Raw genomic sequence first — 24,833 nt, forward strand, 5'->3', positions numbered from 1 at the left:
CATCTACACCAAAAAATACAAAAATCAGCCGGACATGGTGGTGCACGCCTGTAGTCCTAGCTACTCTGGAGGCTGAGGCACAAGGATTGCTTGAATCTGGAAAGTGGAAGTTGCAGTGAGCTGAGATCATGCCACTGCCCTCCGGCTTAGGTGACAGAGTGAGACTTTGTCTCAAAAAAAAAAAAAAAAAAGAAAAAAAAATAAGATGAACAACACACTTACTTTGTTTTATTTGGGTGCAGCTGTGACTTTTACATGTATATATTAAAGAAAGAAATGAAAGTAGGAACATCAAAAACACTATTTCCTTCCTAGTAATGTAAAGACAGTTTAAGGCTAGACTTTTTTCCCATCATAAGAATTCTTTCATAAGAAGGTGCTTCTTTTGCCCAGCCTTTCCCACCTGGTCCTGGGGAAGCTTGGGACCAAACTCAGGGCTCCTGGTTCTTCCTGTCAGCTGGCGTGCAGAAACCAGGCTCCTTACCGTCACCTGCTGGTGATGAACCCAAAAAATGGAGCTCAGACTTAAATCACACAATTTTTATTTTATTTATTTACCTTTTTATTGTTCAGAATAATGAGCTTTCCTTCTCCTTATCTCTTTTTTTTTTGTTATAAGATTCAAATTAAGAACTTATCTGATGTTACAGCCACTCTCATTATGGGTCATTTTTTTGTAGCGAACCTTAACCATTTTTATCCAGTGGACGGAGCTAGGAGCAGTGCTTTAAAGTCATACGGGTAGAAAGAGTAGGAAATGCAGCAAGAGGTAGGCTCTAAATGAGATAGAACAGAAAGTTTCCAGAACCCATTTCTGGATGATCCCTTTTGACCATTTTCAAGCCATGCTTCTCTGTCTGTATCTTCCTTTTCCCTACACAATTATGAACTTCATTCATTCATTCAGCACTTACTGTCTGCCATGAGGAGGCATTATACCAGTCTCTAGTGCTATAAAAATGGCTAGGACAGTGTCTGTCCCCAGGTGGCTTCCACTCCAGTGGAGGACACTGGTATGGATTTCACAGTATGCTATACTTGATGGGGCACTGTAGTAGAGTTCCCAGGTGTGTCCAAGATGTCACGGGATTGGGAGGGCCCTTAGAAGACAGAACGCCTAAATCTGGCTGGTCATAGGAGGTTTCTGTGAGTGGAGGTGCTGCGTGAGTGAGGGTATGAAAGGTCTGCTGAATGTGTGGATATGTGTGTTAGGGGAAGGATTTGGGGACAGTACAGGAATGCAGGTGCACAGAGATGAGGAGGCTGCATACATGGTATGGCACAGTGGTAGCTAGCTGTGTCTTTCCACTTACTTATTTTGAACATCCTCGGAATGCTGAAAATTCTTCTAAAATATATTAAATGACAGCAACTAGCTTTCAGGGTTCCATTGACAAGGCACCCTAATAGGTTATAACTGGAGGAAGCATTGTTCCTAGTGTTGTTCAACTGGTTGTGCTGGGTCTGAGTTGCTTCTGACAGATGATTATTGCAGTCTCAGCCCCAGGCCCCACAGCCTGGGCCAGATTCTCATTCCTGCATGAATGTAGGGAAACCAGGGAGTGTTTTCTCTGTTTGCATCTGACTGGAATTTTAGGTTTATGTTTGTTCCCAGCTTCTCTTGTAATTGGCTGCCAGTGGAGTTGACAGCAGGCTGAATCTGGCAGTTCTGTGAGGAGCTAGAAACACAGCCAGTGAACACCATGCCCACCACTTCGTTTTATGTGGTTGCAGCTGTGACTATTACGTGTGTGGATTTTTTAAAATGAGAGAATAGAGAACATGAAAAAGTTATTTGTTTTCTAAAAGGGTAAATATTGGACTATTTACTGCTCCCTTCTGCTTTTTCTCAGTTAACTGGTCTACTTATTGAAATAACAGAATTTAGACATTTTGAGGTCATCTCTAATTTTTAAGATTTCAGCTTACTTGGCCCAGATCTTAACTCTTACCCACTCCCTACCAATTTTAAGTCAATCTGTATCTGTTTTTGTTACTATCACGTAAAAGACTGCCATACCTAATGGCGGTTTACTATTTACAAATTTGTGACAGAATTTTTAAATTGAGATATTCCAACAGGTACCATCTGAAGACTAGGTGTCTTTACTCCTATGGTGAACACATTATTCGTAATAATTTACTGAGCATCCATTTGATGAGCTATCACAGTTTCTGTTCAGGCATACATGTTCACATAGTTCTGTTAAACAGTCAGGGTACATTGCAATATGCACATTGTATTGGGCCACATATGTAACCTGTTTCTTCTCTCAGTGAACATAATAATAGTATCTGCTGCAGGGTTGTCGTGAGGATTTCAGAAAATGTATGTGGTTATATATAATACTATATCAGTTTATTAAGCACTTCCTAATCTAGGTTCTGTGCTGAGGTGCTTTGTATGTGACACCTTATTTAATCCTTCCCAGAACCCAGTGAAGTAGGTGCTGCTGTTCTCCCCATCTCACAGTGGAGGAAAGTTAGATGCGGACGAAGTTAAGTTACTTGCTGAGGGTTCATGAGCTAGTACATGGCACCAGGATTTGACTACAGCCAGTATGAGCTCAGACTTTTGTGCCTGTGCCTGCATTTCTGCGTATGTCAAACCCAGTGTGTTCGTATACAGAATCCTTTACATCTGCTGGCCAGACAGACTGCTCAGCCTGCCAGACTATAGGACAGGCTGGTTAGACATGTTAAAGAGAGCACCTTAAAGTCTTTTGGCAGCATCTGGGATGGGGAAGGCATGTTTCTGTGTATGTGTAGATGAACTTGGTTCTCCCCCTTTCCCTAGTGTGCTGTGGTGTACTTGTCGGCCCCACCTTCAGCTGTGCTGCTTCAGTGGACCCTTATCAGATGGTCAGGTCTATTTTGGCAATAAGTCACATGAGGAAGTATTGCTTATGTAACAGAAGAATCTCTTCGCCTCTCTGTATATGTGTGGTTTTATAACCGTGGTATTTTCTGTCTTTAATATGTGTATAATTCTACTGGGGCGATTTGTCTTCACAATGATACAAATACTTGTAGGCAATAATGATTTTCCCCACCACTTTTAGTCATCCTTTAGCCAAACTGAATAAATGTTTGGCCCTTTTCATCTTTCTTTATGAAGCGGAAGGCACTAGAATACAATCATTTCTGTAGTGGCTTATGTGGTTTCCTAGGTGCTGAGTTCTGTGGTGACAAGATGCCTATATATTTTAGGAGGGAGGGAGGAGGAGGAAGCTGAATCTTGTCGATGCAGAGTGATGTGGTGGGAAATTTAACAACCACAAAGATCGACTGGCTAAGTCTTAAGGAAATGGTCGTCATATATCAATGAAGTTTAAAAAGTGATACCCTGTATGTAAAATATTTAATGACCTTATTGTGCCAGACTTCTAAAGGCAATATATTCTGGTGTTTTTATTTCTCCTTCTGTAAAATTATCTTGGAGAAATTGCAAAGTGAAGTATGTTTAAGTGGCTGTGATTCTTCCAGCGTTTATGTTATCCACAAGTTTACTAAATACAAGTATCCTTTGTTATGCAGAAGTTTGGCTCTGAGTTCATAGTTTTGATACTGAGGACTCTCTCATTATGTAAACTGCTTGATTGCTGAATTACAGAGTGAGTAGCAAGAATTCAGATATGTGTATCAGGAAAGTATATCTGTTCAGTTTCTAAGTTTTGATAGTAAGGGATACCTACATGCCAGGGCTTCTTGGCTTTGACATTATTGACATTTCAGACTTGATAACTTTTTACTGGGGGGTATGGGGGCTGTCCTGTGTGCTGTAGGATGTTTAGCAGCATACCTGGACTCACATGGAAGATGCCAGTAGCAGTATATCCTCCCGACTCCTTCCACAGTTGTAACAACCAAGAATATCTCTAGGCATTGTCAGATTACCCCAGGGTGGGGTTGAAGGGACAGAATTGCACCCTGTCAAGAACGGTTGTTGTACACCATTGCATTTAACTAAATTTGTAAATAACATGAAACCCAGAAGACTCATAGCCACCTAGAGATACTTCATTTTGTCCATTGCATGGTGGTAATTTTTAAGGAAGAAAAATACCAGTGGAGAAGAAGAGATTACCTTTAGAAGTTAAGCACAAAAAGGACATTAAATTTTTCTATAAAAAGAGTATCACTTTTTTATAATAGTTTTTATAATCACTTTTTTTTAATAGTTATTAAACTATTGTCAGATGATAGCTATTTCCTTGACTTGGCCATATATTGCCTCTTCCATTTGCTGTTCTTCTCTGGAAATGACCAACAGTGCTTCATTGATCTTATTTATAGGTCCTTTACTACCGTGCAGTGCAATTTCAGATCACCAGTTCTTATTGATCACAAGTAAATTTCAGCTAGCCCTTCCTTCTGTTACCTTGAAGAGTTGAAATTTTCAACAAGGCAAGAGTTTATCAGAGGATGTGCTTTAAGGCCCACCAGCAGCTACTCAGATACTAGCATTGGGCTCTGTGCTGGTTTTGTAATGGACAATACACCATACCTCTGACCAGGCAGCATGTGTGCCTGTGAATTACCTTTCACAGCATGTGATTTACCCTTTCATTTTCTCTTGCCTTGCCTCAGACATTCTCTCTTACTCTTGCATAGTCAGTGGCAGATAAATGCCGTATATGTGTTGCCGCTCTTACTTCCTATGAGTTTTTTTTTTTAATTGTAGTTTGAAAGCATTTCTCTGTATTATTGTTTTATTCCATTTCCACCATTTTGTGAAATTCAGAGCATCAGTTGCACCATGCCAAATGAAAAAAGTCATCTTTTTATTTTGAAAGTGAATAGAATTTGAGGCTTTTTTCCCCCACTCATGACAACTAGGGTCCATTATAGTTATATAAATGCAAAATTAGTCTCGTTAAATGGGTGCACCTTCTCCACAACCTTGGTGTGTTGCTAAGACTTTCAGATATTTAGATGAAATATATTTCCTTCTGAAATATAAGTGTTCGCCTTATTTTATATCTGAAAGTATATTACTAAATTTGTAACTTAGATTTTATTCAGTGAACACATTTTTTTGAGTGGTAGCGCTATCAGTGCTTATATATTGTTGATGCCTCTTCCCCCAGTTAAGTAATCAGTAATGTGAACCTGATTCAGTGATTTTTGACCCAAAATTTGCTTAATGTTTAAGGTACTTTGTTGTTTTATGCTGTGATTATCATATCTTTAGCACAGAAACAGTAATTATAAATAAAATCTATTTTTTGTTATATAGTATTGCTGTTGTGAAGACACTCAATTATATTGAAATTTTTACTGAATCTTTTCTAGAACTAATTTCATGTATTACGAACTAGCAGAGAAATTTTCCCTTAGGGTATGCCAGAAGAGGAGAAAGTAGTTTTGATAATGAAATGAGACCTTAAAGAAATATTTCTAGAGCAGCTGTAATAATTTACATAAGAAATGAATTGAGATGGCCGGAGAAGAGAATTGTTTTTCCTCTTTGAATATCCGTGTTTTGGGTAATAATGGCAGCATTAACCTAAGAGACCATTTTAATTTGCCCGTTTTTTCTTGTACATTATCAGGAGCTATCTTTTTAAATCTATCTTGTGATCAAAATAATGGAAATATGATCTTTATTTTTATGGTAGGAGATGGAATAAACTGAGACTGCAGGACAAAGAGAAACATCTGAAGCTGGAGGACGATTCTGAGGAAAGCGATGCTGAATTTGACGAAGGTTTTAAAGTGCCAGGTTTTCTGTTCAAAAAGCTTTTTAAGTATGTACCATGTGTTCTTTCCTTTCTATTTGCTGTCAAGTCATTATGTACAAATTAACATTTTAGGAATTACATAGTAGTTACCTGTGGGCCCTGAAGATACTTGCAGCAATTTATTGCAAAAACAGATACTGTCAAATGAAATTATAGCCACGTGCTGTTCATTAAAATTGGATGATAATAAATTGACTAAAGTGTACATTGGGTATGTTTGTAAACTGATGAATCTATATGGACCTGTCTCAGCAGACTAAAAGCAACACATTTAAAAGCCATCTATGTTGAATAATTTTTTTGTTCTTAGTAATTTTAAGGTGCCAAACTCCTAATTTCTTAAATCAGATTAATAGGAAGAGTTGCATATTAAAATCAATATTGGGAAGGATTTTTTTTCTTATATGTGGGAATAAAAAACTTTTGAGATGTTTTGAGTGTCTTATATTGTACCTGAGGGTATAATATTTTTGAGCTGACCAAATGCGCATCTAAATATTTTATGTAGGATGTCATTCTAATGTCAAAAGAGAAGATATGGGCAACACCTTGACGATTAAGTTGCTATCTGAAGCCAGGTTTCATGTGTAAGTGGCCAAGCATTGGAGATGACCGGATGCTGCCTGATAGATGCGTGCATGTTATCTCTAAGGGCTGGCCGGTCTCCCGTGATGAATGTAAATACTGAGGAACATTTTCAGTCTCATCACTCCTGGGATTTACTTAACAAGATACTTTAGGAAGGCTTCTTAGATGCATGTAGGAAGTTAAACCATTACATAGCTTCTTTCTGTCTCTTTTGTATAATCAATTTGTAGTTGGGAGCAGGATGCAAAGTTCTTTCTTTGAGATGATTAAGTTTAGTCTCCTTTATAGATTCAGTTGTCAGCCATGCCCTAAACTTGTGGAAGAAGTTTACTTAAAAACAGCATGCTCTTTTTTCTCTCAAAGAGCTTATATTACAGTTTTAATTTTTCTCTCCATGGGGGAGTGGAGAGCGAAGAGTAGTTATTTTATCCCACTAAACATTATAGAAAGCCAAACTCTGAAGATGTAAAGTGACTTGATGTGATTGCTTTAACTGGACAGAGGAACAGCCATGCAGAAGTTGAAATCCGAATCTGTAGTAATATTTGCAGAGAGGTGGTTGCTTTGTTTATTGCTTCTCCCAAATGAAAATTAACTACGGAAAGGTAAATAAAGGCCACATTTATTGGCAACTCTTTTTGTTTTCTCTAAAGTGATTGTTTATTAAGAAACAAGCCAAATATCATCAGTGTTGTACTAGCAAAAGGAACACCCAAATTGTAGATTAAATTGATTTTAAAAAGACAGGATGCTTCTGTGTATGTGTAGTAAGTGATTTGGCAAATATCCTCAAGGATCAAGTTGAGTCTACATTTTTGTATAAATGTCAGATTTTCTAGCAAAGATATTTGACAATTAATAGAACTAAACTTTGCTTACTAAAAGTATTTAGGATTCAGTGTATTGACAAAACTCTATAGTAGTTAATATAAATAATATTTGTTTTTTAAAAATTAGTCTTAATTGCACATTCCTGGAAAGTAATGTGTTTTTTAATCTCTGCAAAAACAGGATTTTAAATATTTTATAAATGTCATAAAACTTCTGTTCATTTTCTTTTGCTGCATGAAAAAAATTAACAGGATTGATAGTCTCCATTTTTCTTTTATGATTACATTTTAGCGGGGCCAATTTAATTTTAAACTGTAGATGTATTTTTTACTGTATTTACTGCATTCTATGGAATTGAATTAACAGGGTATAGAGTTGCACACAAGGGAGTCAGAAGGTACAATTAGCCATTTAAGTACTATTTTCTGCAAGATAATGTTTAACACTTAAATTTCTGTTTTGAAAGTTTGCCCAGCAAGTACATTTGTCTATCTAATTTAGCAGTCAAATGACAAACTTCAATCTTTTGAACTTACCTTCAGCCACACTAATAAATGCAATCTTGGGTTAGTGTGGCAATGCCAATGCACACCAATTATCTGTGGTCACATAGTGATGCCTCAGTCTCAGGGGATAGCAGAATAAATTTTTTATGTTCACAAAAATCTTTAACTGTCCCTAAAAAGTAATTTTTATATGCTTTTCAAAAATTTTGAAAACTAGATTCTATAGTATGTTTTTATTTAAACTATGTAATTGGTTTACACTGTTTATTATTAGGAAGGTAAAGCAATAAAACCAAAGTCAGTTAGTGGCACTGCTGAAACCTGAGTCAGGCCGCTTACTCCTCATCTAGCAATACCAGCTCTGTATACCATCTATCAGCTGTGTGGCTAGTGCTTTCAATCTGCAAGTGAATTTCCTTTAAATACCATCTGAGGGCCTTCATGTGTTGTGTGGAAAGAAAGAGCCACTCTTTGCTGTCTTTGTAACTATCCCTAGTTGTTAGGGATCCTACTGGAGATATGACTTACATGCTGCCTAGTAAGATATTTTTTTTAATGTCGTTTTCTTAGTGCTGTTCATCTTCTTGTAAACACATTCACATGCTGTTTGAAAGCCCTCAAAGATTAGATTTGTAGATGAGGAAACATCCAGCACATTGTATGCTACCTCTCCTGGGCCACACAGAATCTAGTTGTCTTAACCCCCTCTCAGGTTCCTGCTGAGAGATCCCCTCTCAGGGATCCTATGCTATTTACCATTCCTTTAATAATTTCTCAATTGCTCCTCTCCATACTCTCCCCACTTTAATTAAGTTGATGAGCCCCAAGCAAAAAGAATTGTTGGACCCATGTAGGATGGAGGCAGTGTGGTGTAGGAATAATACACTAGAATAATCACTGGGAGATTTTGTTCCCTGACTGGAGGAGCTGGTCCCATGGTTGTTCTGTATCTCAGCAAAAAAGAGGTCAATCGACTAGAATTTAGTGATTCTGGAAACTAATTGCACATCAGTTTTTTTGGAGAGCTTTTTACAGTATGCCTTTTCAAAAGTTGAGATTATTCTAGTGTAGCCAGTTCATGAACCAACTTTTGTTCTAAATCAGAGTTTCTCGACCTTGACACAATTGACGTCTAGGGCTAAATAATTTGTTGCTGTGGGGACTGTCCTGTGCAGTATCAGATATTGAACAGCTTCTTTGGCCTCTACTATTGCACTTCTCCAGTTGTAACAAAAATGTCTTTAGACATTGCCAAATGTCCCATAGGGAGAAAAATTACCCCTGGCTGACAACTATTGGTCTAGATCATTTCTAGAATCACTTTGGAAACATACAGTTCTGGATTTCAGCTCTGGCTTGCTCATTTTTTTCTAGCAATGTGACCTTTGGCAAGTTACTTAACCATTCTGAGCTTTTGTTTCCTAGTGATAAAGTGTGCTGATAATCTCCTTTGTGCAGGTTGATTGTGAGGCTGTGTCCAAACCACCTGGCCTGTGCCTCCTCAGCAGCCGGCTCCTTAAGTGGTAGCCATTATTCTCTGATTATATACCACATATTTTTGGAATTTGTCCTTCTTCCCAAATTGAATGATCTTATATCTGTACTAGACTTCATCATGTTTTGATTTTTAGTCCTTTTCTCCAAGGTGCATATCCAGTGTGTGTATTATAATTAGCAGACTTAATAAGCAGCAAAATTCTCATTCAGAGTTTTCATTATGTAATAGGTAATAATGGAACAGCTAGAGTCAAACTTCTAGAATTGCTTTGCAAAATACTGGGAGAAAGTTAATTATGATATATTTACTGAGAGGAGATTAAATAAAACCAGTTAAATGAGCTGAAGTCCAAAATGAGATTTTAGGTAGACATACCAGGTACCAGATAGTAAATATTTGGGCAGCAAAACAACAAAACCGTCTTATTTTAAGATGGATAGCCCATTAGCCTTGATATTTTCTTTGAAAAAAAAAATCCTTTATCTTGCATCATTTATTTATTTATTTATTAGAGATGGGATCTCACTCTGTTGCCCAGTTTGGAATCCAGTGGTGCAATCATGGTTCACTGCAGTTTCATCCTCCATGGCTCAAGCAGTCCTCTCACCTTAGCCTCCTAAGTAGCTGGGACCACAGGCATGTGCCACCACTCCAGGCTAACTTTTTTTTTTTTCTGGTAGAGATGAGATCTCACTATGTTGCCCAGGCTGGTCTTAAACTCCTGGGCTTAAGTGATCCTCCTGCTTTGGCTTCCCAAAGTGTTGGGATTTACAGGCATGAGCCACCTCATCTAACCCATCATCTTTTAATTCAAGTGGTATTTGCTTTAGATTTTGTAACTTGGGATATAATCTTCATACCATTCCCTGTTGTTAAGTGTTTCTTCCAGTCTCAGAAAATTTTTTTGTATTTTTCCTTTTTTAACTTTATTTTTAGGTTTTAGATTAAACATATCATTGATGGAGAAAGAAAAATATTAACTTCTACTTTTTGCGGGGCCGGGGGTGGTTTAAATTATTTCTCTTTGGCCCGTATTCCTTATTTAAAATCTTAATAGCTATGATCTTTTTATACCTATGGTAAACTCCCTGAATCAATTTCTGCTTTGAAATATTAAAAAGACCTTTTGTATTGTTGAGTCTCTAAACTGTTCTTTTTTGCATCTGCTAGTAATATGACAGAATCATCTGTTATGTCCTAATTTTGAGAGCAGCCCTATTATTCAGACTTGTTTATGACCTTAAAATTTAGTTTTTTCTATTAAAAGATAATATGATTACCAAGTGACTTTTCAACAGTATAAGCTGTAGGTTGTGGTGTTCTCTGTCCTGCTTTTTTGATGCTATTCAGATTGAAAAAATAGACATTAGTGCCTCTTTTTTGTAGAAAAATTAATGGAACCTTATGAAAAATGTTTGGGATTTTTTTCCCCCAGAAAGTGAGTGAAAAATAGTAAGTTTATGCTTGTTTAGCAAGCTATTTCTAATGTTGAAAAGAAAGGAAATAGTCTCTAATTACCCCATCTATCAGTTTAATTAGAAATGTGTTAACGTTTTGTAAAGAAAAATTTGTGATTTTATGCCTAGGTGATCAAAAATGTATGACCTTATAAATATAATACTCATGTAAAACACACATCCCGCATGTTTCTCTGACTGGTACTAGAACCTAGCCAAATGATTAATTCATGAGTACTTTCTGTTATGATCTGTATTATCCACCATTTGCCATTTTCTCTTTTCTTGTTGGTGTTTGTTGTTGTAGGTACCAGCAGACAGGTGTTAGGTGGCTGTGGGAATTGCACTGCCAGCAGGCAGGAGGAATTCTGGGAGACGAAATGGGATTGGGCAAGACCATCCAGATAATTGCCTTCTTGGCAGGTCTGAGCTACAGCAAGATCAGGACTCGTGGTTCAAATTACAGGCAAGTGCTCCTCTGCAGACTGTCAGTCTGTGGAGCTCAATTAATATTTCATCAGATGTATTGCTGTGGAGGAGGGTCTTGTGAATTATTGATGATATTTCAATTACAATATTCCTTTAATTCTTTTAGTGGGGGACATCAAAGGAAAAATTTTACGAGACAATGGAGCTGTAGGGCAGGAGAAATTAAACATGTAACACTTTTAATGAATTCCAGGCATTGATGCTTCATTTTGCAGATGAGCCCCACTAGATATTTTGGGTCAATACGATGTCTAAGGTTAGCTTCTACAAATGGATTGTTTACAAACTCAATTATGTTAATATCAATAGTTTACACAATATGGAATTTTAAATTAGACATAATACCTTTAGTTCCATTTATTAAATTTTGCATTAAAATAGTTGTTCTGGCAGGAGACCAGGTGAGCATTACAGTAAGTACAAAGTCTATTCATGGGGAGAGCTGGAGCTTTGAAGAAGCCATTCTCCCTAATTTCCTTTATAATGAGTGTACATGATAGCATTTCTAGATGGCTTGCTCTCTCTTTTGTTTTTGAATGAAGTTACTTGTCTGATCCTTGTGCTTTCTGCCTTTCCCAATCTATGAACTTTATGTAATAAATTCTAAGGCCAAAACCTAAGTGACTACCTAAAATGGTAGAAAACTGTGTTTAGATGTTAATCTTTCTTCTCTTTAGAAATTTAAATAAACTATTAAGGCTTTTGTATTTCAGAAGAATAAGCATTTAATCTGTTTGGTGTGGTAGGACTGAAATACTTTGTTTTGAAAGAAAGTACTATGAGCACTTCCATATTTAAACTGTAAATTGACTTTATAGAAATTGATATTGGTAAAAATATTGGTAGGTAAATTATGTAGGATATTTCATCATATTGAACCCAGATAAGTCCAAGCTCCTTGTGTTTCAGGGCTTATGTAAAGAGTAGGAGCAAGGTATTTGCTAGAGGGGTGTGCCCTGGAAACCTCAGACACTCACTACATATGATTTAGTCTTTACAGTAGTGTCAGTGTGCCTGAAGTCAGCAAGTGCCCAAAGTTCTTCCTACACTCCAGCTCATCAGCAACAAAATGCTTAGTAGAGAGCCAAATATGAACCATAAACTGAGTCAAGATCTTGTTTCTTTAGTCTCTAGAGTTTAGTGTTTTCTTTTTATTTCTAACTATTTTCGTTAAGTTAGCAGATCAATACTTCTGTGAGGAGTGTTTGGAGTTTTAGAATATTTTAGAACCCCAGTTGCATTTATATAGATGTAGGAAGGGGAAGAAAACACTCGGAGATTTTTAAATGCTAAACGTTTTGTTGTTGTTGTTACAAGGAAGTTGTATTGAAGCAGGGGATTTTTTTTCAAATATGAGAATTCTATTACATTTTGCTTGGAAGCATGTGAAAACATTCCAGATCTAAGGAAAAGTTGAAGTTGAAAGTGGGCATTTAGTGTTGTCTTATCTATGACTTTATTTTTTTAATATGCTTTTTCTGTTTCAAATAAAATGCTTTTTCTGTTTCAAATAAGCTCTTTGGTTGGCTTGTTTTCTGCAACTCTATTGGGTGTTTTTGGTAACTAGACTACCCCAAACTCCTCCAAATGGTTTCTAGGACTCTTTCTTTCCTTAAAATGGTTTCTGGGATTTTCTTATTTCCCATTTCTTTTCTTTGCTTCCCTTCCTATTATCATCAAACTCACGTGGAATCTAATGCTCGGGTCCTGGGAAACCTAAAGTCATCCCTGCAGTGTAGTTTTGATCTAAAAATTAAAACATGCTCTCTTGGGTGGTGACAATCCTACTAAGAATGAAGTCAAGGCTAATAATGAACAACAGCTGTAATCAATTAACTATCAATGCTTATATCCTCTTCTCTATAATGAAATAATGTGGCATATTGGACTACATCCCAGATTGTCTTTATTAAGATGGTATTGGTGGAAGTGGCTTGCGAGAATGTGGTGCTGCATCACAAACACCTGGGCTCCTCATGAGTGGAAATTTACAGAGGATTGTGGTCCCCTCCGTTCATATGTACCAGGGCAGACTGGACCACATCTTCCTAACAACTTTATAACACCCTCCTCTGGAACCAGATGAATTTGGGAGTTCTCTATATTTATGTCTTACAGAAAAATAGCTCTTAAGGTCAAATGAAGTTCTGTGTGAGCTGTTATTGCCTCATTGGCTATGTATATTTCCTGTGAACTCTTACAAACTGTAGAGGGGCCCTAATTTGAGATGATTTTAGTGTTGTAATTTTAAAGACCATGAACATTGAAGTGGAAACTGTCTCTGTGATACCAAGAAACTTCATGGTAAAAGAAGTTTGATTTGTTGTTTTTTAAAAATGTGTTTTGTATGTGTGTTTCTAGAAGACAGAGAAGCATATTACATATGGTTAATAAACATCTATACTGGTTTCTGTGTTCCCCGTTCATAATAGATACGCCACCTTCTTTTCACTTTGCCATTCATATTATAATGATAGGCCCCTCAATCTTACAATGAAAAGGAAATAATTTGACTTTTCAAACTTCAGTTAATTTTTTAAAGTCTTGGATATCATTTTGTTAATTTATAATGTTACTAAATTTAATAAACTTTCAAGGATAAATATTTTACTTTGTTGTTCCTGGTAAGTTCTGGGTATGACTAGCAGATTTCCATCTTGCAGGTTGATATATTTGACCATGGAGCTATTGGCTTGCCCTAAATTTGTTAGGTAATCAATGGTAATCAAAGATTAAAGGAATTGTAGTCTGTTTGGTAATTGATGCTAATCACTGTAGTACACTTAGCCATTACTCAAGTTCATCTCACTGGAATTAGGGGTTAGGAAAGGGTGGTTCAGTTGACGATGTGACTGTTAATGGAGTTGATTGTCCTGCTGTGGTCCAGCAACAATCTAGGTCTGCTTCTAGATCTCAACTCAGCATGAAAATCTCCAAATTTTTCTACTAGAGGGAAAATGGCAGAAATTAAAGGGCGTCATGATAATGCCAGATAGATGTTCAGCCAGAAGAATATACTAGCCTTAAATAACAAAATGTGAGTCATCAATGTAGCAGTTTGCAGAAGGCATATTATAAAAGAGAAAAAAATACTGTATAACTTGAAAAAACATATACATGTATTTATGCTTATTTGAATGTGAGTTTGTTGTAAAAATATTTTAGACAGCTTTTGATTGGTTGTTTCCTAATCCCTGCTAAGTGTATATTGATGATAACTCTTTTATTCCCCTTGGAGGACAGAAAGAAGCTGGTGAATTTAATCCTTTTAGAAAGGCTTGCTGCCACGGAAGGGGCCAGGGCAGAGTCCCACTCTCCTCAGGGAGCTCGAGGGGTGCCTAGAGAGGCCCTGTCTTGGTGAGGAGCATAGCTTAGAAACTCTGTAGGAAGAGTGTCAGAGTCTCCTGTAGCCTCTGGCTTCTTGTAGTCTGACCCTTTCCACCCAGTTGAAGGGCAGGGACAGTAGTGACTGTAGCTGGAGGCAGGGAGAGTTTCAAAGTAGACAGGTATTTTGTCACGTTGGAGTATAAGGGTAGGCCTCATTTAAGTTAGGGCTTGACCAAAGTTTCGTTATTTTTCTATAGAACTACAGATTATTTTTCAGTTGTATAGTAGATGATTTTTAATATTTCAAGCACTGTATGATTTACTCTTTAGTTATTTGTAAAAGTTGTATTTTTTTTTGTTTGTTTGTTTTGAGACAGAGTCTTGCTCTTGTCGCCCGGGCTGGAGTGCAGTGGCGCAGTCTCAGCTCACTGTAACCTCCGCCTCCCGGGTTCAAGCGATTCTCATGCTTCAGCGTCCCAAGCAGCTGGGATTACAGACACTCGCCACCACACCGGCTAATTTTTGTAGTTGAGGTAGAGACGGGATTTCACCATGTTGGCCAGGCTGGTCTCGAACTCCTGACTTCAGGTGATCCACCCGCCTTGGCCTCCCAAAGTGATGGGATTACAGGCGTGAGCCACTGCACCCAGCCAAAAATTGTTTTAAGTTCAGGAATCATTTATTTCTGAGCTCTAGTAAGGAAACAAAAATCACTTATGTTTCCCCAACTCTGAAATAATCTCTTTTAGCATGTTGATGTATTTTCTTCCAATCTTAAAAAATGTTTTAATTTAATAAAGCCAGTATTCTTTAATTGCTTGCCATTAGGTAGGCATTGAGATCATTTGAAGAAGAGATTATCTCTTCTCTCACAGAGTTTAGGGAGGATCTCATACAATTACAGTAAAGGGTTAATGTGGAGTGCACTAAAGAAGAGTCCTTAACTTGTTTACAGAGAAAGGGACAGGGAAGGCTTTGTTGAGGAAGCTAGAGATCTGAATGTTGAGTAGAAGGTAACTGGAGGGGTAAGAGGGTAACCAGGACAAGGTGAAGGTCGATTGAAGGGAGGGAAGACGGTTCAGGCTGGTGGGCTGCTGGCCACAGGAGCAAGTGTTAGGATAGTGGCAGTGAGAGGTAAGGCAGGAGAGCTGAGCAGAGGTCAGTCTTTGTCGCCTTGTAGGCCAAATCCAGGTGTTTAATCTCTGTCCCAAGAGCAGTGGGCAGCCATTAGAGGCTTTGAAGTGAGGGGATGAGGAATTCAAATTTTACTGTTTGAAATAATCATCCTTGAAGATGCAGTAAGCCAGATGAGAGAGGAGAGTGGCTGGGAACTGGCATAGTAACAGTGTAGATGGAGAGATATTGTGACTGAAAGGATTCAGGAGGTAAAAATGATGTGAACTCAGTGTAGGTTGCTCATGGTGGAGAGCAAGCAGGTCTGCTCAAGGATGAGGCCTAGGTTTCTGATTTGGGCACCTGGACAGTGGGAGACAGTTCTGTCCATTGGTTTGGAAGCATGGGGATGGGAGACAGCCAGGTAAGGGAGGATGGTGTGTGGTGCTATGGGGATATCAGCAGTGAGGTATCTAGTGTGTGGTGGTTTGGAGTTCAGAAGAGTGAACTCTAAATCTAGGCTGGAGACCTAGATTTGGCATTACCAGCATCTAGAATTGAAATTGTGGGAATTAGTGAGATAGAATGGGGATAGTGTATACAGTGGAGTAATGTATGTGCATTTGGCTTCACACAGTCAACATCTTTGTGGGGCAGGAAAAGGGAGTGGAGGGGAGGGATGACTGTGTGCAGAGTGCAGTGACTCTGTTCCAGGTGTGTGAAAGGCAGGCATGTGGCCGTATGATACCCTCAGTCAGTCCCAGTTTTTAGTTGCCTCTTGTAACATGAGCTGAGTGTTGTTGAAGAGGTTGCCATGGTTAGTTTTGACTTCTGCTTAATTTTCATCTTATGCACTGACTGGCACCCAACCTACAGCAAGACTGAAGATAAATTGGCTACATTAATGGCAACGTTGCTTGTGGAGATATAAGCTCAAGAGCTTAGCTAAAGGGATTGGTCTCAAACAAGAAAAGGGACACTTGTCCCATTGTCCCAGAAGGGCAGGAGGAGTGCAGATGCGGACAGGGAATACAGTGTAGGATGTATCGGGATATTTGACTGCACCTAAGTGAAACCTGGCCTCAAATTGGGTTAAACATTCACAAATGTATGGTACACCTAGAAACCTACAGAGGGGGAGGCTGTGGACACAGCGTGATCAGCAGTTCAGTGATGTCTTCAGGGACCCAGATACTTTAATTTTTGCCTAAGGCCAGGTCTCCTTGTAATCATTAGATCTCCTTACCACTGTAACCCAGCGACCATTGGTCTGTCCATGTAGCTAGAAAGACCAGGAGAGAAAAGTCTCTCCCAACCTAGAATGTAATTCTTCCTTACAAAGTTGGTCAGTCTTGCCAGGCCAGCTTCATGGACTAGTGAGAGTTTCGGGGGGGTACCATGCACTGACAGGTTGTAGATGAGTCAAGATTCCTGCTCCTGAGCCAAGCAGTGGTCAGAGTCCCATAAACTGTGTCTGCGGGAAGGAAGAAGGAGGCGCACCTGCAGAAATCTGATTCTTCAGGAAAAAGAGAGAGGGGAATGGATGTTGAGACAATGGCCACAACCAGTTTCTCCACCTATACCTATGTCTAAGGAAATTGGGATGTTTCCATAAATAATTTTTAAAAATTATGATGAACATTTTTCTAGTTTATTAACTTCTTCAAAATGATTTTAATAGTTATATGATATTCCATCTTATTTAACAGAATCTCACAGTATTTTCTATATGGTCCTGTTTTAAGCACTTTACAGATGTTAACTGATTTAATCTTCTTAATAACCCTATAAGATCAATACTGTTATTATTCCCATTTGAAAATGAAAAACTGAGGTTTCCAGAGGTTAAATAGTGTGCCCGAGATCATACAATGTGTGCAGAGCTGGGATTCAGATCCAGGCAGTGCCCCTAACCCCTGGCCCATGCTTTTTAAAGAAATGGGATAGTTCATTCAGCTTCCGTCTTCTCTATGGACATGGGTAGCGCCCACTTTTTCTGCAGTAAAAATGCTCCAGTGTGTATCCCATTGTGTAAATGTTTGTATTGGGATTGCTGGGTCAATGCATGAGTGCCTTTAAGGCTCTTGATTTTGCTGCCCAGCCACCTGCCCACACAGCAGTGCTAGCTCATACTCGGTTGGTGTGGGCTTCCCAGGAGAGAACACCCACTGCGGTGCTCCTCCATGGTGCTGTTGTGGTGTGGAGGAGCAGGCAGGATGGTGTAGTGAGGACAGGCTGCAGTAAGTGAAGACTGGCTGCTAGGCAGCCCTCTGTCCCCTGGTAGCCGTGTCACCTGTGCCATGCCAGCCTTCTGAGCCTGCATCAGTGGAGCATTTCTGGCCTGCTTGCTTCCTAGGGCAACGAGATTGAAATTCTGTGGGTTGAAAACTCTTGGTAGACTATAAAGCTTCAGACAAATTTAAGATCCTGTTATGTTCAGTTAGGTTAAGAAACACTTCACTAATGTATAAAAACTTCACTAATCTGTAGTAGAAGGGAAAAGAAGAGTATTTTTGTTAAATAATGTTTGTTTGATTTTCTTTTATGTTACTATAGATGTTGTATCTCAATATATAATTTAGTGTTTTCTCTTAACACCTACATCCACTAATTAATCAATGGGATTATAGAGATTTTACTTACTGGGTTTTAACCTCAGTAACTTTTTCTTAAAGAAAATATCAATAAATTTCCATAGTTAGCATTTTTTTTTTGAACTAAGTTTTTTGTTTGTTGTTTTGGGGGATCTTTTCAGCAGTTAATGACTGTATATGCTCTTTCATGGTTGTTTTCTTCTTGGACGTTTGGATGCAGGTTTGAGGGGTTGGGTCCAACTGTAATTGTCTGTCCAACAACAGTGATGCATCAGTGGGTGAAGGAATTTCACACGTGGTGGCCTCCATTCAGAGTGGCAATTCTACATGAAACCGGTTCCTATACCCACAAAAAGGTAACATAATATTTCAATACCTTTTTGTTTTGTTTTAATGCTCTCCATTTTACATATTTGGTTTTTCTCTGATCCATGTGTTTCTCAAATGTATATTCCTGTTTTTTTCCTGTGCATTTATTTTATTATTGACTTACTTTAGAGCTCTGTGTTTTCAGAACAGTTATGAATATAGGTCTTATTGTTCCAACAGTCTGTGGTGGTGTTGTGACATGCCTGTTGTCCAGTGAAATATGAATCATCTCAGACAGGGCACAAGCCTGGTTGCACAGGTGGCTGCGTCCAGTAAGGAGAGACTTTGGGCATTAGCGGCTTTAAACAGTTTTAGGAAAGTGGATATGGAAGTAGAATAACAACTCTTAATTGGTAAATGCATTTGTTAATATGCATTTAAAATCTGTTTTTGATGAGTGAAAGAAGAAACCTTCCATTTTGAGAATTTCCCAAGTGTTGTTGCTTTTTAGTTGTGTTTTGTTCCCCGAATCCTTGATCGTCATGTATTGACAGTTGTATTTCTTCACTTATAGTTTGGTAACATCACAGTATCGAAAAGGAGCTTTATCTGTGCACCTGTGGGTAGCATAGATACGTTGTGTTCTTCCTTTTTTCTTCTCATCTCTCTAACCATCCAGACTGTGAGCTCTGTTGAGTAGGGACTGTGTCTGATTCATTTTTGTATCCCAGGTGACCCCTAAGCATTTGCTGAATAAATAATAATCACACAGTTTCACTGTGAATTTGCAGGTTACATTATTGAGGAGAAGCAGCAGTCTCTTAGGAGCTAGTTCTTTCTTTCCTGAGTCTTCTGAGCTCTTGAGTGAGTTCTCAGGGCCCAGGAAAGCAGTGCCAGCTGCAAGGGCTATGGGGTGTTTGCCTCACGGAGTCAGATGCACGGGGACCGTGAAACTCCAGGATTCCTGTTGTTTTGTGTTCATGGAAAAGCAAGCTTTTGATAGAAGTGACTCAGAAAAATCTATGGTTTGGTAGCACAAGTAAGGCAAGATGGAATTTTGCTTACACTGTTATTGTTAAAACCAACTGACTTTGCCCAGAATTTTAAGTGATAAGTGGAAAATAAACTGGATAAGATAATTAATAAATTAGGGTAAATGCTGTGAGTTATAAAAAGAAGTGATTTTTAGCAATATGAAGATAATAACAGTTTAGACTGTTGTCTAGTCAAACCTTAAATGGTTTGTCAAACCTTAAACTATCCTGTCACTATCCTTGTAAAGCATTTGTGGTTCCTTTTTCTTTTCTGTTATCTGTTAACATCTCTTAGTGTTTTGTACTGCAAAATCCTGTAGCAGGACTCATTAGCTGATGTTTGTCTTATAAAGGCAATTAAAAAAAATGTTCTTCCTTTCATTTTCTTTTGGAGTAGTAAAGTGTGCGTATTGGACACCTTTACCTGGATCATAGCTTGCCTCCAGTTCCTTTGTCACCATAGTTTGAAGAACTGCCTTCATGTAAACCACATACATGGACTCATTATAGAAATAGAATTGACAGTGAACTTGGTGAAATTTGCCTCCTTAACTTTGGAGGGCAAACTTTTAAGAAGAGATATTTCACTTTTGGTTGCAGTGGTTTTACCTTCTGAGGTTGTTTTACCTTCACAGACGCATGCATACATATGGTGGTTAATAATTTTTTCAGTGTTTTACAGTTTACCAAGGACTTTAACTTGAAGATTCTTAATTAACTTTTGAGGAAAAACAGGATTACAGTTTTCTTGTGTTTTTATTCAAACCCTTAACTCTCTTCCTACTGTTCCTTTTCCATTATAAAGTATCTTAGATCACTAAAGATGTAAACTGTTAGGCAAAAGATCAAAAAGATATACTTTTATATGTATCAAACTATATTCTTGACTTAGAAGTGCTATGTTTATTACTTTTTATTAATGTTAATATTGGCTTATTATTTGTGGTGATGACACATTGAAAATGTATTAATAGTTTCCATAGGCCTTGATATTGACATTTCTAAGATCATAATTTTGGTTTCTGGATTCAACTACTGAAGGGGTATTTGCTTCCTCTGCACCTTCAATCTTCTCTGTATGTGCAGATCTTTGTCACCACACATGCATACCTGCTGGCTTACATGTGTGTTAAATTACAATAGAGCCTGTGTTTCTTATTCATATTTCAAAAGTTCTGTTTATGGTGATTCGTCCTCTAACTCAGCATCTAATGCCTGACTTCCTTATCAGCTGTGATTGCTTTTTGCAGTGGATGAACTTTGTGTGCCCACCAGCTGTCCTGTCTAAATTTAATAATGGTACTCTGACATTGGGACATTCAATGCTGGACAGAACAGGGAAGGGAAGAGAATTTCTGTTTAGAAATATTTAAAAGAATAATAATGCCAGAATTGTTTTATCATTCAAGTAGATTATCTTTATTTTCCAAATGCTTTGTTGTAGCTGGTATGACATAAATTTTGAAAAGTGGCCACGCATGGTGGCTCACACCTGTAATCCCAGCACTCTGGGAGGCTGAGGCGGGTGGATCACGAGCTCAGGGATTTGAGACCAGCCTGGTCAACATGGTGAAACCCTGTCTCTACTAAAAATACAAAAATTAGCTGGGTGTGGTGGCATGCGCCTGTAGTCCCAGCTACTTGGGAGGCTGAGGCAGGAGAATCTCTTGGACCCAGGAGGCGGAGATTGCAGTGAGCCTACACTGTGCCATTGCACTCCAGCCTGGGTGACAGAGCGAGACTCTGTCTCAAAAAAAAAAAAAAAAATAAAAAATGACAATTTTTCATTTGGAAAAATATCAAATGGTCAATTTCTCAATTGAGCACATCTACCATTCTTCTTCCCCAGATTGCCCTTTAGCTTCCCACCTCTCTCACCCTTTGATGCTATGTTATCTTTGTTAATAGTCTTTGATTGGCAGCATAATTTAGAATTGTCAAATGCACACCCAGCAGCCATGCAAAAAAATATACAGCTGATAGTTTCAACCAAATGATGAAATCTGATAAAGAAATTTTTAGGCTTCTGAATCTCTTTTAATGGTCACTTGAAATCTCATTTAATAAAAGTTCAAGATTTCCTTTTTCTCATTATATTTTGTGATCTTTTTTTCTAGTATAGAGCAACTTTCATGTGAGTTGATTAATATTTATTTGTTAAAACAACCAGAAACACTGCATTTCAGGTGTTTGATGTTGCTAGGGCTCAAAAAAAAAAAAAAAAAAAAAAAAAGGATGTTTTTAACTAATCTTAAAAAGCCAACTGTTTTCTTGGGGAAAGAAAATATAATAAATGAAGAGATATGAAAGAAGGCAGTCTTGTGATACCTATCCCATAATTCACAGTAGGTGGTGACATCTTTAGCACTGTCTTGTAAAGTTTATTTAATGATTAAGGATCCTTTTTTCAATTTATTGCAAGATATATAATGATACATTGCTTATGTTCTGAAACAGTTGTCTCTCTCCTACCTTTTTTTGCTATGTAGGCTCTAGTAGTTCTGTAACATCTTAGGTAATTTAAAGAGTTTTGTTTCATTTTAATCAATTCATGACATGTAGATGCATAAGAGTGGGAGAAGCAACAAGAGCATGCAGTTTTAAGTGCATTGGTTTTGTGCTTGTAAGACCAGGGTTTGAATCTTGGATCTCCTGTTTTATAACTTTGCAAGCTTGGGCGAGTCACTTGCCTTTCTGAGCCTGATTTGATCACCTGTAAAATGGGTAAGTTTTGGTAAACTTGTGAGAACTTTTTGGGTTAATATGTATGTATGAAGAGCTTAGTGTGGTCCCTAATAGTAACATTTACTCAGGTAATTCTTGCTGTTGTTAGAAACAAAGAATATTTAGGCCTCTTCACCTCAGAGGTTGGGAAAAGAAAAGATGCTGAATGAGGCATTGCTGATTGACTCAATATGTAGTCTAGAGAGAAGGTACACATGTACTTTATCAAAAATGTTCGTGGTCATTCAACATCACTTAGACCTTTTATTCTCGTGTTCAGATACATTTGGCCCCAAATGGAAACAGTGAAGTGCAAGGTGTGGTTAAACAAGCAAATAATGGCCCAGCGCGGTGGCTCATGCCTGTAATTCCAGCACTTTGGGAGGCCGAGGCGGGCGGATCACGAGGTCAGAAGATCGAGACCATCCTGGCCACATGGTGAAACCCCGTCTCTACTAAAAATACAAAAAAATAGCCGGGCGTGGTGGCAGGCACCTGTAGTCCCAGCTACTTGGGAGGCTGAGGCAGGAAAATGGCGTGAACCTGGGAGGCGGAGCTTGCAGTGAGCTGAGATCACGCCACTACACTCCAGCCTGGGCGACTGTCTCAAAAAAAAAAAAAAAAAGAAAAGCAAATAACACAAAAACTTGGCCATCCAATGAAACTCCCGTCAACATGACGTTCTTTAAAAGGGCCTGTTTTCTGAAACTAGAGCAAAAAGACTTGGCTTTTTAAAAAGCTAGACGGGAGTAAAAAACTTAAAAAAAAAAAAAAAGCCACATTATTCCTCAAGCATCTGAAATATTTCAGACACATTCTAAGTGCACGAATTATAGTAGAATGCAAAGTGGTATCATTCCTATTAACTTTAGAGTCAGTGTATACACCTGATAGACGACATGATAGATGCTGGGCTTGTTCTGCGAGGTATGTTGTAAAATTGTATTGCTGGAGCTCCTTTTTTTTTCCCTTATTGTCAGCACAAATCCTTGTTTATTAAAGATTTAGCTTGAAGGAAATTTTAATTAATTACAGGTGCAGTAAATCCTGCCTAGGAAGCGGCTGTACTGTGTTTCCTGTGAATGGCCTTCATGTGCCTGTGCTTCACTCCTCTCCCCGCCGCCTGACAGTGTGATTTATGGCTGTTGTTTTCCACCAGTCCACTGTTTGCCCTCTAGGAGGGATTGGTCTCTTGAGCCTGCATAATAACAGCAGCACTTTCACAGACATCTTTTAATGACAACAGCACTGCATTCAGTAAGTCAGGCTAATTGCAGATGTACCCTATTAATTGCAAAAACTAGGAGAGGTTACATATTTTACAAGCTTTTAATTTGAAACCGCCCGAGATGATTTGTCTTAAGTGTTTGGATAGAGACGTCCATAATATTCAACAATTCACCGTTATTGAAACTCCAGTCTAGGCAGCTATAGAATTCTGTGATTGAATCAGGTGATAATAAATGATCTTAGATGGGGTTTTACCCAGTGGCTAAGTGGAGATTTTATTTTCAGTTGGGACATTTTGAACAATTTCTTGTTCTTTTTACATAAGCATCTTTTAAATTCTTGTTAATCATTAATACATCTTCCTGAACACAGTCGAAGTTTTGTATTTCTATAGCTAACATTTCTATACCTATAAAAGTATTTAGAATTTTCCAAATAAACTTCAATCCTTAAACAAGCATAAGAAACTAAACATCATTCCAGTGGTATACATTTGAGAAGCTTGGTGTCTCATTTGATAACTGTGGGAAAGCTCCAGCTACACTAGGTGATGTCCAGAATTCATTTTGGCTTTGGCTTCTAAAGGTCGTAGGTCTGACCAGGTGAGGTGCTGGAGGTGGACAGTTTTTCTCTGGGCAGACTGCCTTCTTCACTGGCACCAGCAGCTGAGTGGGGCTGGTGCGAAGGAGTCTTGAAGGACCCGTATGTGTGTTTTTAAGGCCGTTGTGCACTCCAAGGTGTTTATTGCTGTATTCTTGTGAGGTCAGAAGTTAGGAAATGGTTCTTTCAGGTGTGGCCTTCAATATGGTATTGTGCAGGTGTTGAATTCTGTGAATGGGAAGATGGAAGAGAAGTAGTCATAATAGTAATAAAAATATGGCACACACCTGTCAAATTATTAATAGGTCCAGGCATTGTGGTTATTCTCTGCAGCAATTGTATTAACTCTTTGAATGTTACATGAATTACAACATATGAGAAGACAATGTCCCTTCTTTATTTTGTTCCTTAAGATTTTCTTAGCCTTTCTTGTTGTACCCTTTTATACTCTGTTGAATTAAAACACATTTTAATCCTAGTTCTTTAAGAAGATACAAAATTACCATTTTTTGAAGATGTTGAATTTTATAAAATTTATATGAGATGATTGTGATTACATGAATTATGTTAGGCTTCCTGATAGCTATTCTTGTATTCCTGTGATAAGCCTTATTAGGTTAATATATTACTAGGTTTTATCTGTAAAGTAGTGGATCTCTAGTTTAGAGGCGTGTATGCACACATGTAAGTGTGCTGTGTCAGTTTCGAAAACAGGGTTTGCTAGCCTTGTAACAATGATTTGGAATCCATTCTTTTTCTATATTTTGGAACAATTTCAGTAATAGGATC

General features: G+C 38.1%; 1 protein-coding gene across 7 annotated transcripts in view; it reads left to right on the forward strand.

The window, feature by feature from the left end:
* Window positions 1-24,833, forward strand: part of LOC103215829 (DNA excision repair protein ERCC-6) — an 84,129-nt gene that overhangs the window by 27,494 nt on the left and 31,802 nt on the right. For all 7 annotated transcript variants that reach the window (XM_007962576.3, XM_007962577.3, XM_038008905.2 and 4 more), the window contains 3 exons: window positions 5,622-5,750; window positions 10,932-11,090; window positions 18,368-18,503. In XM_007962576.3, coding sequence (XP_007960767.3) covers window positions 5,622-5,750; window positions 10,932-11,090; window positions 18,368-18,503 — 424 coding nt within the window. The remainder of the gene's footprint in view (window positions 1-5,621; window positions 5,751-10,931; window positions 11,091-18,367; window positions 18,504-24,833) is intronic.

The sequence above is a fragment of the Chlorocebus sabaeus genome, chromosome 9, assembly GCF_047675955.1.
Source record: "Chlorocebus sabaeus isolate Y175 chromosome 9, mChlSab1.0.hap1, whole genome shotgun sequence".
In the NCBI taxonomy this organism is placed as follows: Eukaryota; Metazoa; Chordata; class Mammalia; order Primates; family Cercopithecidae; genus Chlorocebus; species Chlorocebus sabaeus.